Below are 14,984 nucleotides of genomic sequence, written 5' to 3' on the forward strand. Positions count from 1 at the left end.
TAACTCCAATGAACTGGATTACAAATCTGGGTGTTGGTTTCAAGAGTAATTTGTTAGAGTGTGGATGGCTTACCATAATCCCATTGCTAATGCAAGAAAAATACTTGAAATGGTATCCTATTGTCAGTGGGTTAAAAACAACATCTTTATATAAATAGCACATTTTTAATAAACTTTAAATCTGCAAAGAAAATGAACATAGGAGTTTGACTTTAATAGAAGACAAGTTAAAGAATTGATATACAGATATCTTTCTCAAGGCTGATGTATAGATAAAATTAACCATCTCTCACTGCCTATCTCACCAAAAGTACCTTTCATGAAAAATGCTATGAGCCAAAAATTCTAATATAGGACCAAAAGTTATACCTATTAACTTGAATATGAGAAAAAAAGAAACATTACATATTTGGATTACTTTCTTAAACATCTTATGGAAGATGAAAATTTTGTTCTCAGTTCGTCACCCATCTTTCCATATATTAATACATTCCAGGCATGGCCTCATGGTGGGCAAAGTGTCGTTCCCCCCACTCACTTTGTGGTTGGCCATGTGACTTGCTTTGGCCAATAGCACTTGGTTGAGAGTGACAGTGGGCCAGTGCAGAGGCTGGGCATAAATAGGTCTTGTGGTTCTTTATGCTTTCTTGTATTTATGCCATTGACTTGCAAAGGGCTTCTGATGGGTAGTTGCTGCCCTTTTGGCCTGGCTACCCCAGTAACCCCAGCTTATCCCCAAACCTCAGTAATCCCTAAACCTCAGTGGGAAGTAGAACCACCCTAGCCATTGCAGTTTGAGGCAGAACTGCCAGTCAAGCCCAGTCTTGTGAGCAATAAATACTTACGTTGGTATCACTAAGGTTTTGATGCCACCACTCCAACCTCAAAGACATGCAATGTTGGAAACAAATGATCTGTGTTTGCTTTTTAAATAAGATCTCAGCTATATTGTCTTTGTTTGGTAGTGAACTCTGTCCTACTGTGTATTTGCATTAATAGAGACCCTGTATGTTTTTACTTTCAGTGAACAATGAAAATAACCTTTGATTAACTCTTAGGTGACTACTATATCTATTGTGTTTGTAACTAACTAACAGGGGTAGTATTAAGATAATTAATACACAATATCTGCTCTCAGAATTGTGTTCAAGTTAGGGAGTTGGACATACAATCACTAATTTCAAAAAATAGTCCAAGGAAGAACATACAGTCTGCCCTCCATATCTGTGGGTTCTGTATCTGTGGATTCATCCAACTGTGGATCAAAAATATTTGGAAAAAAATTGCATCTTTACTGAACATGTACAATGTTTTTTTCCTTGTCATTATTCTCCAAATAATACAGTGTAACAACCATTTACATAGTATTTACATTGTATTAGGTATTTTAAGTAATCCAGAGAGAATTTAAAGTATACAGAGGGATGTGCATAAGTTATATGCAAATACTACATCATTTTATCAGGGACTTGAGCATCCAAGCATTTTGATAGATGCAGGATGTCCTGGAACCAATCACCCTTGGATACTGAGGGACCACAGTACTTGTATCAAATGAGTGGTATGTGTAAGTACTGTACAAGTTGATTCTTTAAGAGAAAGAGATCACCGTGGGAGGGTCATTAAAAGAGCTTTAGAAGAAGAAGGATTTGATTTGGCTTTTGAAGGGTGGATAAATTGGGATGGAGCCAGAAGGGCAGGAGGAAGGGGTGGGTGAGAGCCTGGGAGTGGAAATGTGTAGGGTATGTCTTTGGTTAATATTCTTCAGACATTTTCTTTGGGTGCCCTATAAAGGAATTTTGATAAACTATGCCTTCATGCACATTTTTAGTGTGACACTTAATATTTTTCATCTAAACTTTAGTTGCAAAAAATGTAATTCCCCAGAATGTTATAAATATTGATACTCTATAATTATTTTGCCACTTTAAAAAGTAAATTTAACGAATATAAATGCTGTGGTGATGGGGGGTACTACAGTAATGACATTTCTCTAATAGTAAGAAATTTTATAGAATGTCTTTTCTTTTTTTTATTGTATAGGCTTTACTTTTTGGAGCAGTTTTAGGTTCACAGCAAAATTGAACAGAAGGTGCAGAGATTTCCTAAATCCTCTATGCCCCTTTTATTCTTGAATCCATATTTCTATTCCATTTCCCCCACAGAATTTCAACCTAATGTAATATAGTTTATGCTTGAAAGTTTTCATTGTTACCTGGTCATACTTTTCTATACCAAAAAGATATTAATTAAAATTGTAAAATAATAAATGTTCTTTGACCATAGGGTCTGAGTTCTTCATTATTATTAGTATATATGTATATTAAAAACTTTAAAATCATAACTAAACATAAGTGAAATTTTATTGAAAAGCCATTTCAATGAAATGAATGGAGCTTCTTCTTAAATTAATAGAGTAGTTTTTGCATGCATGGATAAATATTATTTAGTGCTAGGAAGAGACAAGCTTAAGTATCAATTTGTTCCCTGCTTTTTTTAAAATAGATATAAATGCTGAGAAACTTTATTCACATTAATAAGTAGATAAGAATAGAAGAAATTTTGTTACCACAGTGTGACAGTGTCAGCTTTGATCTTTCTCCAAGTTATATACCAAAAAACATCACATACTAGTCTTTCATCAAAAATTATTCTTATAGTCCATTATTTGACAATTGATTAGCAGATCTTTCAATGTTGTTGATAAAAAGAATTGGAGACTACTTAACTTCCAAGTTGTTAGAGTCCAAGTGAATACCAAGATTAGGAGTTGTTTCTTGGTTTTACACCCTATAACAAAATGTGAGACGGGTGAGAGATATATACTCTGTCTTCAGAAAGTAAGAAACAAATGATTGTGAAATGGGACACAAGAGGAGAATGATGTTGACAACTTGAATGTAGCTCAATTGTTAGGCTTATTAATTTTATTTAAAAAATGTATATATGGAAGTTGAGGATTTACTATTAGACAGATTAGCTAAATAATTAATAATTGAGGAAACCTTAAAACTACCTGCCTCCCCTTGGAAAGTTTTTATGTACCCCATGCTATACATTACCCTAGTTTGGAGGTTATTGTTTACAAAACAGCAAATTGGGGGATGGCTGGATCCATCTGGAAAGTTACAATGAAGTTGGTCCACAGTCCCAAGTACAACTAAGAAAAAAATGTTTCAAAAACTTTTGAGTTGGTTTCACTACTGTAGAGACAGGCAGTCTAGTCTAGAATGAACCAATTTTTTTTTCTGCCAAGAAACATGAAAACTTCTCATGGATGGAAAGTCATCACCTGAGAAATTAAAAAAATAAAAATGTGTTCTTTGGCAGCACTTAGAGATGCCTGTTTTCACACCTGCATCTAGAACCACAGGCAGTTCCAATTTACTAGGTGAACTGAAGGGAAATCTCACTTCACAGAAGTGGTGTTATGCTTAGATCACAAAAAATAATTCCTTGCATATTGTACATCATTTACAGCTGGTTTGGATTTATGTTTTTTCAATGAATGCAAGATGGGTTGGGGATTTCCCTAAACACTTCTGGGAAATCTCAGATGCCTACAAAACAAGAGGCTGAAACATATGTGATACAACTAAATTCTCCTGGCATAAGAATGTAAATGAGAGAGTCCGTCAAATGAAAAAATTATAAATGAATTACCATAAATGCTTGTGACTTTCATATGTAAAAGAATCTAACTGTATGTGACTGTTGACAGGATTTGCTGAGGTTTTCTAGACTAAATTGTGTAGAAGTGGTTTATAAAGCATGTTGCTATGATTAGGGTGTTTACTCCTATTATTTCTATTTAGTATATATAGTCCATAGCTCCATGTAAGAATAACAGAGATTTATAGGAAATAGATATATAATGCCAATGGTATGGAAGAATATCACAAATATATTAATAACAAAGTATGTTGTTTTGAAATGTCTTCTTAAATATTATTACTGATTTATACCACTCTTCTATATGTTTAATTCAAATAATTGTATAATAAATAGCTACTTAAGGAATTTCATTTTTCGGTTTTGCTTTGAAATTCAGGTGTTAATTTATGGGTTTTGTAATGTTGTGGGAGAATGCTGTGGGTTGTAGGAAGGAACAGAGGGCAAGGTGGCGAGGTAGAAAAATATAGGTTTATATGAGTCAGAGAACCTTGGGTTTTAGCTCTACTAGAAAACTAATTTGCCAAATGGCCTTGTTTATTTCACTCAGTTCTTACCTGTAAAATAAATGTAATACCTCCCCTAACAATCTCACAGGATTATTATAAGAATCTATAGAGATAGAATGTAGAAAAAGATTTTGAAAACTTCAAGGTATTATGCAAATGAAAACTGTCACAGAACAATAGGCTTTATGAAGACTAGATTTGTTATAGTTTATTGCTCATGGTAATGGGAAATTTAATAAAAAATGTTGATAGACTGACTCTGTCAGGCCTACCTCATTTTCCATGTCTGCAGCTGACCTTCCCCAGAGCCGGGCTCCCCACTTTTGAAAGCTCAGCCTTGTGATGTCGCCCAACACCACCCGTGCAGTGGTAAAGCAGGAGGTATTGAAGGATTCCTAGGCCAGCTCTGGGGCGCCTTATTATGAAACTCCCTGTAACAAATTTTTCTTTTTCCTGAACAAAGGAAACCAATAGATTATGGATGATTGTTTTTCAGCTATGTTGGCCAAAGTCTCTATATTCTTTGCCTATAAGACAAACCATAAATTTGCATTGAGTGAGAATAAATAACATATGCCAAGCTTTTTTGTTTAGATTAAGGAGAAAACTGTTTCTTGGATCCCTACTAAAGCAAAATAAAGTAGTAATGGGCTTTCACCATGGACTCACAATCTCTCCCTATGGAGAGCAAAAAGAGTCAGGACTCATTTGAGCATGCAGTGATCTGGTTATGAAGTTTTAGAAAACCCCAATACCATATACTGCCATTTACTAAGAGCACCTGCTGAGCTTGGGGACCTGAGATCATCCATTTGATTCAAGATTCCTACCTTTAGGCTAAGGGCTGAAGGCATTATGTGTAATATTCGAATGTTGCTTGGGCAAGATTTCATAAAGTGAATAAAGGGTACGTGAAATGTTTTATCTGGTGTCTGACTCATGGCATCCTGGAATTTTTTTCTTCCTTTGATAAAAGAAGTGGAAGTTTCATTTTGCCCTGAGAGAGGAGACATCTCCTTTATTAGCTAAACTTGATTGAGGTCTTATCTTAGGAACTGCCTGGTATGTTGGTGCAGAATTACTCAACTTCAGTGCTACTGATGTTTTGGGTCAGGGTGTCCTGTGCATTGTAGGATATTTAGCATCATCCCTGGCCTCCACCCACTAAATGCCAATAGCACTCCCCACTCCTGCCCCCTCTAAAATGTGACAACGGAAATGGTCTCCAGACATTGCCAGATGTCCCCTGGAGTGGAAATCAGCTCTGGTTGAGAACCCTACCTTATCCCTCCATCAGCCTTGCTCTTACCATCACCCCTATCTTCTTTTGCTCTCCCCATCCACATTCCCAGGACTGGATCCCTGTACCTGAATTTCTTTGCAGGGACCTAGTTTCAGGCTTACCTGATGCCAACTGATGGTATTTTAGAAAGCACCTATTAATAGATTTTCATTCATTAATTAATATACCTGTTTATCTACCTACCAAGCATTTATTGAGCACCTACTATGAACCAGGCACTGGGATCATGAGGATAAAGAGACTTGTTACATTATAGGTGATGAAATAGAATGATATACCCTCTCTGTCAATATACTACTGGGTAGGAGAATAACTGTGTCTTTTTTGGGGACAATTTGCCAACAAATCCACCCAAGATACCCTTACAGAAAACAGCTCAAAACAACTGATGAAGACTATGTAGTCAATATCTCGGCAATGTCCTCTGACTATATGGAACAGAACAAAATGGAACAGAACCTCAGGAATATGTTATTTTCCCAATTCCTGGAGCACTGATCTTTGCATATAGTCTCTATTCTGCATAACCTTGAGTTCTAAATTCTAAAACTTTCCCTCTGAGCTCACAGTGACCTGCCCAGAACCCTAAGGTTTTATATAGAAAATGACTGAAATGTCAGCTCTCTCTAATGAGAACCAGACCCTCAACACCATCATCCTCTGGCATCAGAACTGCCTCCTCTGATCCCATTCTCCTGCTCAACTCCAGAGTGCTGGAACCTTCTGAGAACTTATAATCAGGTAGAAATCAAGAGACGTTCCAGTGGAAGACAGCCTTCCCAGCAACTCAAATATTTGAATAGAATTTCCAGACCTACTATGGGCAGTTCATTCTAAATGTTAACATGTCATGTCAATGTTGTTCTCCCAGAGATTTATAAATGAAAGATTTTATTTCCTACCTACTAAGAAGCAATAACCTAGCATTTTGATAATCTAGTCCATTCTTCCAGACCCCTACTGAAGCCAGGCAGTTTGTCCACTTTGAATATGTATCCTGAGGAGATACTCATTCTGCCCCTCCTTCAAGCTGAAATGTAATTCAAAGAAAATACAGACCCTTAGGCTGTACTAGTTGTGCCCTTTGTACAAACCCTTCTACTGTTTTATCACAGTGCAAAAGATGAAGATCGTTTTCCCTCATCTTCATCTGGAAAAATTCAAGTGAAATACAGACCCATAGCCTGCTGTCCGTGCCAGCTCGGACTCTTCTACCACTCTGTCGCGACAGGGCGGACGGGGATCACTTTCACAGTCATCCTCATCTGAAAAGTCTCCACAGTCGTTGTCACCATTACACAGAAGTTTCCTCTTTATGCATCTGCCTGCAATCAAAATCGGGAAAGACATAGTGTGTCTAACGCTAAATTTTCTCTCTTTCTTTCTGAAGTTATCAAAATACACTTTAATACTGGATGTACCAGAAAACCACATTTGAATTTTTTGTACAGAATATATAGATGGCCCTTGTTGGGGAACTTTTCATACTTGGAAATCTGAGTGTCTAGAAGCATGTTTTTTTTTTGTTTTTTGTTTTTTTTTTCATTCTTGGAGGGCACACAGAAACCTGAAATGAGCAGTTGGAGCACAAAGATTACCTGTACCACATTTAAAGTCATTTCCACAGTTGTCCTCAACGTCATCACAGGGCTCAGTGGACACACACTGTTGTCTGTCTCCCACAGAGTCAATGCAGCTTTTGCCATCAAATTGTCCAAAAGCCTCAATGCTCCTTGAGCGAAACTGCACAAAACCAGCTGGAAAGGTTAGAATATCTGATGCCAAAAAAAAAAGGATTATGATCTCAAGCTGCATCTACATCACTGTAGCCCTCTAAACCCAAATGAATCGATGGTTTTAAGATAGAAGTGGTAGAAGCAGTTATGGATATAACATAAAGTAGCACTTCGCATTCTAGATTTTGCGGTCTCTTATACAGAAGACCAGCTCTCAGGACACTCATTTAATTTTCTGTGCAACATTCAGATTTCCTGGCAAGGTTAACCACATACATTTATATGTTCATCTCTCTTTCTGGGTTTGGAACTCAGTTTTGGGGACTCCTTGTCTACTAGTTGTTTCCCTGCAGATGCCAGCAATGCAGTTTCCATCTGGGGAGGTTGGAGGAATGGAGACAAGTGCTTACCCTTTGTCCAAGGCAAGGATCACATTGTGACCATTCACTCCAGGGGCTCATTTTGCAGTCTATGGGTGCTGGAGGGCCACTCCCTTCTGTTGGCTCTTGGCCATAACTAAGAGAATAGAACACGTCAATTTATAATGATCATTATATTTGTCTGTTTCCAAGAAGTCTTCACAAACCAGTTTATTTACTACTTTCCCTCCTTCCCAATCATACTATTAATATTTATCCTTTTACTATATCTCTCATTTGACACTTGATTGCATGCTGTTTTGTGTTTTCAAGCCATCTTTTTGTTCAATTCTTATACTGTATTGTTATTTAACTTTTAATCTAACAACAACGACACAATAGTCCAGGCGTGGTGGCTCATGCCTGTAATCCTAGCACTCTGGGAAGCTGAGGCGATAGGATCACTCAAGGTCAGGAGTTCAAAACCAGCCTGAGCAAGAGCAAGACCCCGTCTCTACTATAAATAGAAAGAAATTAATTGCCCAACTAAAAATATATAGGAAAAATTAGCCGCGCATGGTGGCGCATGCCTGTAGTCCCAGCTATTCGGGAGGCTGAGGCAGAAGGATTGCTTGAGCCCAAGAGCGTGAGGTTGCTGTGAGCTAGGCTGATGTCATGGAACTCTACCCCGGGCAAAGATTGAGACTCTGTCTAAAAAAATAAAATAAAATAAACAATGACACAATAATGGTGACAAGGAAAACTAACAAGGCATCCAGCTACATGTTTTACAGTGATTAATCTTATACAATTAGATTATGAACTCATTGAAGCTAGAAATCTCATTTCATTTTCTTTGTAGCCTTCCCAGTCCCATCCCCCGAGAGTTTGGCAAAGCCTTGAGTTGCCTGGTTCTCTTGCAAATTTCAGCCAGCCAGCCTGGCCTTCCTGTAGCAAACACCTCATAAATCAGGCTTCCCTCTCTGGTATTCTGTATGTCCTAAACTGGACATACATATGTCCTAAACTGGTACTTTACTGCTTCATTGTCCACTTCAGGACTTATTCCTGAACTTTCTGACTTTTAACATTATGTATTTTGGCACTTATGGCCTCCCCTCCTACCCCTAAACCCAATGCTCAGAAGTGCTTTTCTAGCTTTGAACTTTTCTTTCTCTCTTGGTTCACTATTTGGATCTCTTCTGGTTGCAATACCACTTGGAATAATTATCTCACTAAATGACAGGAAGGAAAAAACACACACACACACACACACACAAGAAAAACCAGATGCCACCAAACAAGAATTCTACAAACTCCCTGCCTCTATTTCTCTGACCTGCACCTATTCTTCTTGTAGTAAAGCCTCTTTCATCAGAGGGATGGCTAGGTCAGGCCAATCCCGTTACAGAAGCCCTAGATCCCAGCTCCTTTTAGGGTCTCTGATCAATTAAATATCTCCTCCATTTTCAATGCTTTCTGACTACCAGCTCTTTTCCATTTGTAGTGTAATGTTCTCAAGTTTGTGACATTAAACATGAACAGGCCAATGTATGAACAAATACAAGACCCTCCCTGGACTTCACATTTTCTTGCAGATACTCCCATCTCCCTCCTGCTCTTTACAATGACACTTCTTAAAGGAATTACTAGATCATTCAAAAAAAGATTAAAAAGTCTCATCTCTTCCTTCAGCTCTACATGCCCCTTTAGCTATCTCTAAAATCTCTCTTCTTTGTTGTAGCCAAGTTTCTCAAAAAAATAATTTATACCCTGATCTCTTGTTCTTAGCTGCTCAGTCACTTCTCAGCCCTGCCTTCCTATGAAAACTACTCTTGCCCAAGTCAAGGATGACTGCCACATGGCTCATTGGTCCCTTTCAGTCCTTGTCTTATTGACTTCCTTCTTCACAGAATTTGATGCAGTTGACCATTATTGCTCTTTACAAAACTCTCTTCCCTTGGACTGAATGACATTAGACTCTCTAATGTCTTTTTTCTTTGCTGCCTAGTTAGTACTCCTGCTCTTCTATGCAAGCTCGTCCTCCGATAGTCCTTTTCCCTCAAAGTCTCGCCCTTGGATCTCTCTCTTTTCTTCTCTACATTATCCCAGAGTTTAGATTTCCATGTTTGTGCTAATGACATCTAGAGATAAATCTGCAGTCCAGATATCTCTCTTGAATTTTAAACTTCTAAATACAACTCCAAATTGGACATCTGTACTTGTCTATCTTCATGACCCATTGAACTCATTTTATCCCCAAATGAATTCATTATTGTTCTTCTTCTGTCAAAGCTACTCCTCCCCTGTATTTATTGTCTTGGTAAATGGCACTTCCATTCATGCAGCCATCCTCGCCAAAGACTTAGGTGTTCCTGTCTCATCCTACATTTCCCAGCCTCATCTCTGACATCTAATCAACCACTAAAACCTATCGTTTACAGTTCTGTAAGTGACTCTCAAATCCATCCACTTTTCTTCATCTCTTTCAGATGTTTTTCTGGTCTACACTAACATTATATTTCCCCTAGATGACTACAAAATTTCATTCTAACCCAGTTTCCACAAAATATCCAGAGGGATCTTTCAAAAATGCAAATTTGATCTTACCATTCCCTTACTGAAAATCTTTCAGTAGCTTCCCATTGCAGGGAGTGGCAGGCCAGCAAGGAGATTAGCTACTTCTCCCCGTGAAGCCAGGTCCCTTAGATAGGGGTCACCATAGAGGATAAGAAAATTGATAGGAAATAGAATTAAAGAATACACAGAGACTAAGGTATAGTTTATAGTTTTATATAAGAAGATCAGATAAACAGCAAGGGTACTCAGGAGTCTGAACCATATCTCCGTGAATGGTCCAGCGTTATGGTTAGATTCACATAGGTTTTTATGATCACAGATATCAATTACCAGTTGCCATAGTGACACATCTACCTATCAGATAGTGTGGTTGCTATGGGAACAGGATTACACAGGTAGTGGGTTAGGGTCAAAAGTCCTATCAAAGGGCTTCTAACAAATTCTGATCGATCTAGGTGAACAAATAGGTACAAAGTCTTTCAGGGACTAACTTCTAAGTTCTAAGAGGTAGTTATCAATTAACAGAGGTATAACAAAGAGGTATAATGGCTCTATATTTCTTTGAGCTAAATTTTGAAATTTCTTTGAAATTTCTATATTTCTTAACTATATATCTAGTTATTGTGGACTCAAAGGCAGACAGTCAGGAGAGAGCAGGAAGCTGATTTCTACAAAACAAATTGTTCATAACTACAGAGGCACGTCTCTGGGCAAAGGGCACTCATTGTCTCAGCTCCATCCTGTGAGCCAGATATTTACCTGTTTTTGCCTTTCAAGAAACAGGAATGCTCCACAGACAAGATAACCATGAAGCCTTTTGGAAAACATCCTTACGGGAGCCTTGAGAGCCCTCCCAAGGCGGAAGCAGCCCCTGATAAGTGAACTAGTGAGCTCACATATTTCTTCAGGGCAAAACCATGCAAACTCCTGTTTCTGTCTTTAATATGGCAATATTGGGCGATACAATAAAATAATGATCTTATGAGCCACAGCTCAGTAATTCCTCAATTATATTTCCCCAACATCCCATCACTCTTGTGATAAAGTCCAAATTTTCTAACATGGTATAATAGACAGAATAAAGACTCCCAAAGATGTTGATGTCCTAATCACTGGAACCTATGCTACTTTGCAGATGTGATTAAGGGGAGAGTAATCCTATATTATCTGGGTGGGCCCATTCTAATCACATGAGCTTTTAAAAGCAGAATAGTGGGTCAGAGAGATGTGAAGACAGAAGAGGCAAGAGAAATTCAAAACATGAAAAAGGATTCCACCTGTTCTATTGCTGACTCTAAAGATTGGAAAAAGGAGGCAGTGATCCAAGAAATGCAGGCAGCTCTAGAATCTGGGAACAGCAAGGAAATGATTCTTCCCTAGAATTGCCATAAAGGAATCCAGTCCTACTAGCACCTTGATTTTAATCCAGTGAAAACTATTTTGAGTTTCAGATGTCCAGAACTGTAAGATAATAAATTTGGGTTTTAAGCCACTAAGTGTGTGGTCTTTTGTTATAGCTGCAATAGGAAACTAATACACATTGCCTAGAGAGCTCTGTATGGCCTATCCTCTTCCAAACTTTCCAACTTCACTTTTCTCCACCAAGCTCTAGCCACGTTGAACTTTACATTTTCAAGACAAGCCACTTTTTTTTCCATGTCTTCAGTCCTTTGACTGTGCTACTCCCTATTCACCACATTGATCTCATCTTGGCTATCCATTTTTTTCTAAGAACCTTCCTTAACCTCCTTGTGTAATTTAATTTTCCATGTACATACTCTTAGAGCATCTTGTTCCATATTTCTTTTAATTAATTTATTTATTTGCTCACTTATTGACTCATCAAATATTTATTAATTGCCTACTGTTGGCTAAGAATGGGGACACAATGGTGTTCAAAACAACAAAACAAAACAAAAAAACCATGATCCCTGAACTAATGGAGTTTACATTCTACCTAAAAGTATCAATGAGCTCGGGAACTTTTCTATCTTGTTCAGCTTGCATATTAAGTACTTGGAAAATAGTAGGTGCCCAGGAAGTGTTTTTCAATGAATAAAGTAATAACTAAATGAAAAAAGAGGGAGGAAGTCCTTGGTCATGTGGTTTGGGGCAAATCTAGGCCTGTATTTGTCTAGCGTATGATCTCCTGGTGAACCACCCACATGTTTTTTGGGCAAGACTTGTCTGTCATTAAGGCACACTTCACAACTGGAGACAGCATTTTTATAAGACTAATCCTTGCCTGCATCATCCAGAATGATGAGCTGGTGAGCTTCTATCTTCTAAAAGTGCAGTTAAAAGGGTATTATATAGGCTTCTAAAACTCCTAGAGAACCTGCGTTTTTGGAAATCTGGGTATTAGTGTATAGCTGAAAACCACATGATGAGGAATTTTCTCCTCGAATGTTTCCATAGAACTAAAGCCTCTTATAGAACTGACAGGCCTCATTAAGAGGCAATAGCAGGCCGGGCGTGGTGGCTCACGCCTGTAATCCTAGCACTTTGGGAGGCCGAGGCGGGCGGATTGCTCAAGGTCAGGAGTTCGAAACCAGCCTGAGCGAGACCCCGTCTCTACCAAAAATAGAAATAAATTAATTGACCAACTAAAAATATATATACAAAAAATTAGCCGGGCATGGTGGCGCATGCCTGTAGTCCCAGCTACTCGGGAGGCTGAGGCAGTAGGATTGCTGAGCCCCGGAGATTGAGGTTGCTGTGAGCCAGGCTGACGCCACGGCACTCACTCTAGCCTGGGCAACAAAGCGAGACTCTGTCTCAAAAAAAAAAAAAAAAAAAAAAAAAAAAAAAAAAAAAAAAGAGGCAATAGCAGATGCACCTTTATGTTCTATAGCAGTGAGTCTCAATACTGAGTGCATATTGTAATCCTTAGATACTAAAAATAGGAATCGCAAAATTGTGTTTCCATTCCATATTGATTAAATCAGTCTTCTTGAGGACTGGCACCAGGCATCAGTGGTTTAAAAAAACTCATGTTCAAACAATATTGAAAAACACTGCTTGACAACATCCAGTAGAAATCTCCAATAGTTGTGGGGGTAATCATTATGTCATTACCCAAGACTGAGGCCATCATTGACCTAAAAATGTCACTGAGCGGGGGGCTATCATTGGTTTCAAGAATTACTCTGGGCTCTGTCTATTAACATCTCTGTTAATATCTGTTGATCTATATAAAGATATCTGTTGATATCTTTCGAGTATCATTTGGTGTCTTCAGTATTAGTACTGTCTCCTTGAATTGGATTATCTGTTCCCGCTTGTCTCTTTTGTATTTACCACTTACTAGATGATCATGTTAGCATTTTGTTTCAGTATTTTCCCAAGACATATTACTTCCTTGGTTCCAGAAACCTTTATCTTCCTCACCTACCACTCCAACTAGCTTCAGTGAATGCTGCTTCAGAGAATCTAGTACAGGCTGGAGGATCATGCATGGAGAGAAAAGCTCACTGCAAATACTCCAGAGTGGGTTATAGACCTGTGTTGGATAAATCTAGAATCTGCCCCACACTTCAGTGACCAGGCACTGACATTGCCTATAGGTGTTTCTCTGGTATCCTCTGCAATAATAATAGCCCCACGTTGCCAGTATGCACACTTATTCACTTCCTCCTTAGCTTCTAACTTAAGGACTCTTTTCATTTTAAAAGGTATGACTCACACTTTGGACTTAGTACAATTCATCAGATCTTTGCCTTTTATTGCCCTCCTGGGCTATGATTTGAATTCATTCCCTGAATGACCCAACCTATCCCCATAAAGAAGGTCCTGACAGATTACACCCTGGCCCTGGGAGCAGGACGAAACATCCTTCTAGAGCTTAGGCCCAGTGCACTGGCTTGTTAGGGCTACCATGACAGAGTACTGCAGACTGGGTGGCTTAAGCAACAGAAATTTATTTTCTCACCATTCTGAGGCTAGCAGTCTGAAATCAAGGTATGGCAGGATTGGCTCCTGAGGTCTCACGCCTTGACTTATACATGGCTATCTTCTCCCTGTGTTTGCATGTGGTCTTCCCTCATGTCTGTGTCCAAATTTCCCTTCTTATAAGGATACCAGTCATATTGGATTAAGACCCATCCTAATGATCTCATTTTACCTTAATTTCCTCTTTAAAACCCCTAACTTCAAATACACTCAGATTAGCAGGTATTGGGAGTTAGGATTTCAACATACAAACTTTGGGGGGACACAATTCAGCTCATAACACTCAGAAATGTTTTTTGATTAAGTAATACCTTATATTTGTCAATTAATTTTACTAAACAGTTATCCAAGCTCAGTTTCTCTTAAACCTTTATTCTCCCTTTGATTGGTAAATTTGTTAAGTACTATTAGTTCTGTTTTACATATGGGAAACTAAAAACAGAGAATTACAGTACTTATCCAAAGTTGGATAGTTAATAGCAAACTAGATTTGGAATCCACGTCTCTCCATTCCAACTTCCGTACTGTTTTTCCTTATCCTCTGCGCTGCCTGTTTTTCCCCAACACAAATCATCTTTGAAATAAGCTAAGTGGTCATAGCTTATTCAACAATTTCTGCATATGGTAGCCTCATGATTTTTAGACATTTTAAGAGACAGTAAGTTAACAAGAATGCAAGCATTTAAAAAAAATATAGCAGCTTTGGGTAAAGAACATCAATTGGACAACCTGGTTCTTGCCTGGATCTATTTTAAGCTTACACCTAAAGGATGTCAAATTAGGCAAAAGTAAACTGAAAATTGTTTTAACACCTGTTAATTGTTTTGCCTTCACTGTGTCAGGTACTGGATCAGTGGAGGCACAATAAAGGTAA

At 38.3% G+C, this 14,984-nt stretch overlaps 1 protein-coding gene and 1 long non-coding RNA gene across 2 annotated transcripts in view; one reads left to right on the forward strand and one right to left on the reverse strand.

The window, feature by feature from the left end:
- Positions 1-14,984, forward strand: part of LOC109731308 (uncharacterized) — a 106,651-nt gene that overhangs the window by 48,971 nt on the left and 42,696 nt on the right. The window lies entirely within an intron of this gene.
- C9 (complement C9) overlaps positions 1-14,984 on the reverse strand; it is a 47,089-nt gene that overhangs the window by 24,834 nt on the left and 7,271 nt on the right. The window contains exons 2-4 of the mRNA XM_012736490.2: positions 7,631-7,736; positions 7,083-7,227; positions 6,662-6,809 (exon numbers count right to left, since the gene is read on the reverse strand). Of these exons, the coding sequence (XP_012591944.2) occupies positions 6,662-6,809; positions 7,083-7,227; positions 7,631-7,736 (399 nt within the window). The remainder of the gene's footprint in view (positions 1-6,661; positions 6,810-7,082; positions 7,228-7,630; positions 7,737-14,984) is intronic.

The sequence above is a fragment of the Microcebus murinus genome, chromosome 11 (genome assembly GCF_040939455.1).
Source record: "Microcebus murinus isolate Inina chromosome 11, M.murinus_Inina_mat1.0, whole genome shotgun sequence".
In the NCBI taxonomy this organism is placed as follows: Eukaryota; Metazoa; Chordata; class Mammalia; order Primates; family Cheirogaleidae; genus Microcebus; species Microcebus murinus.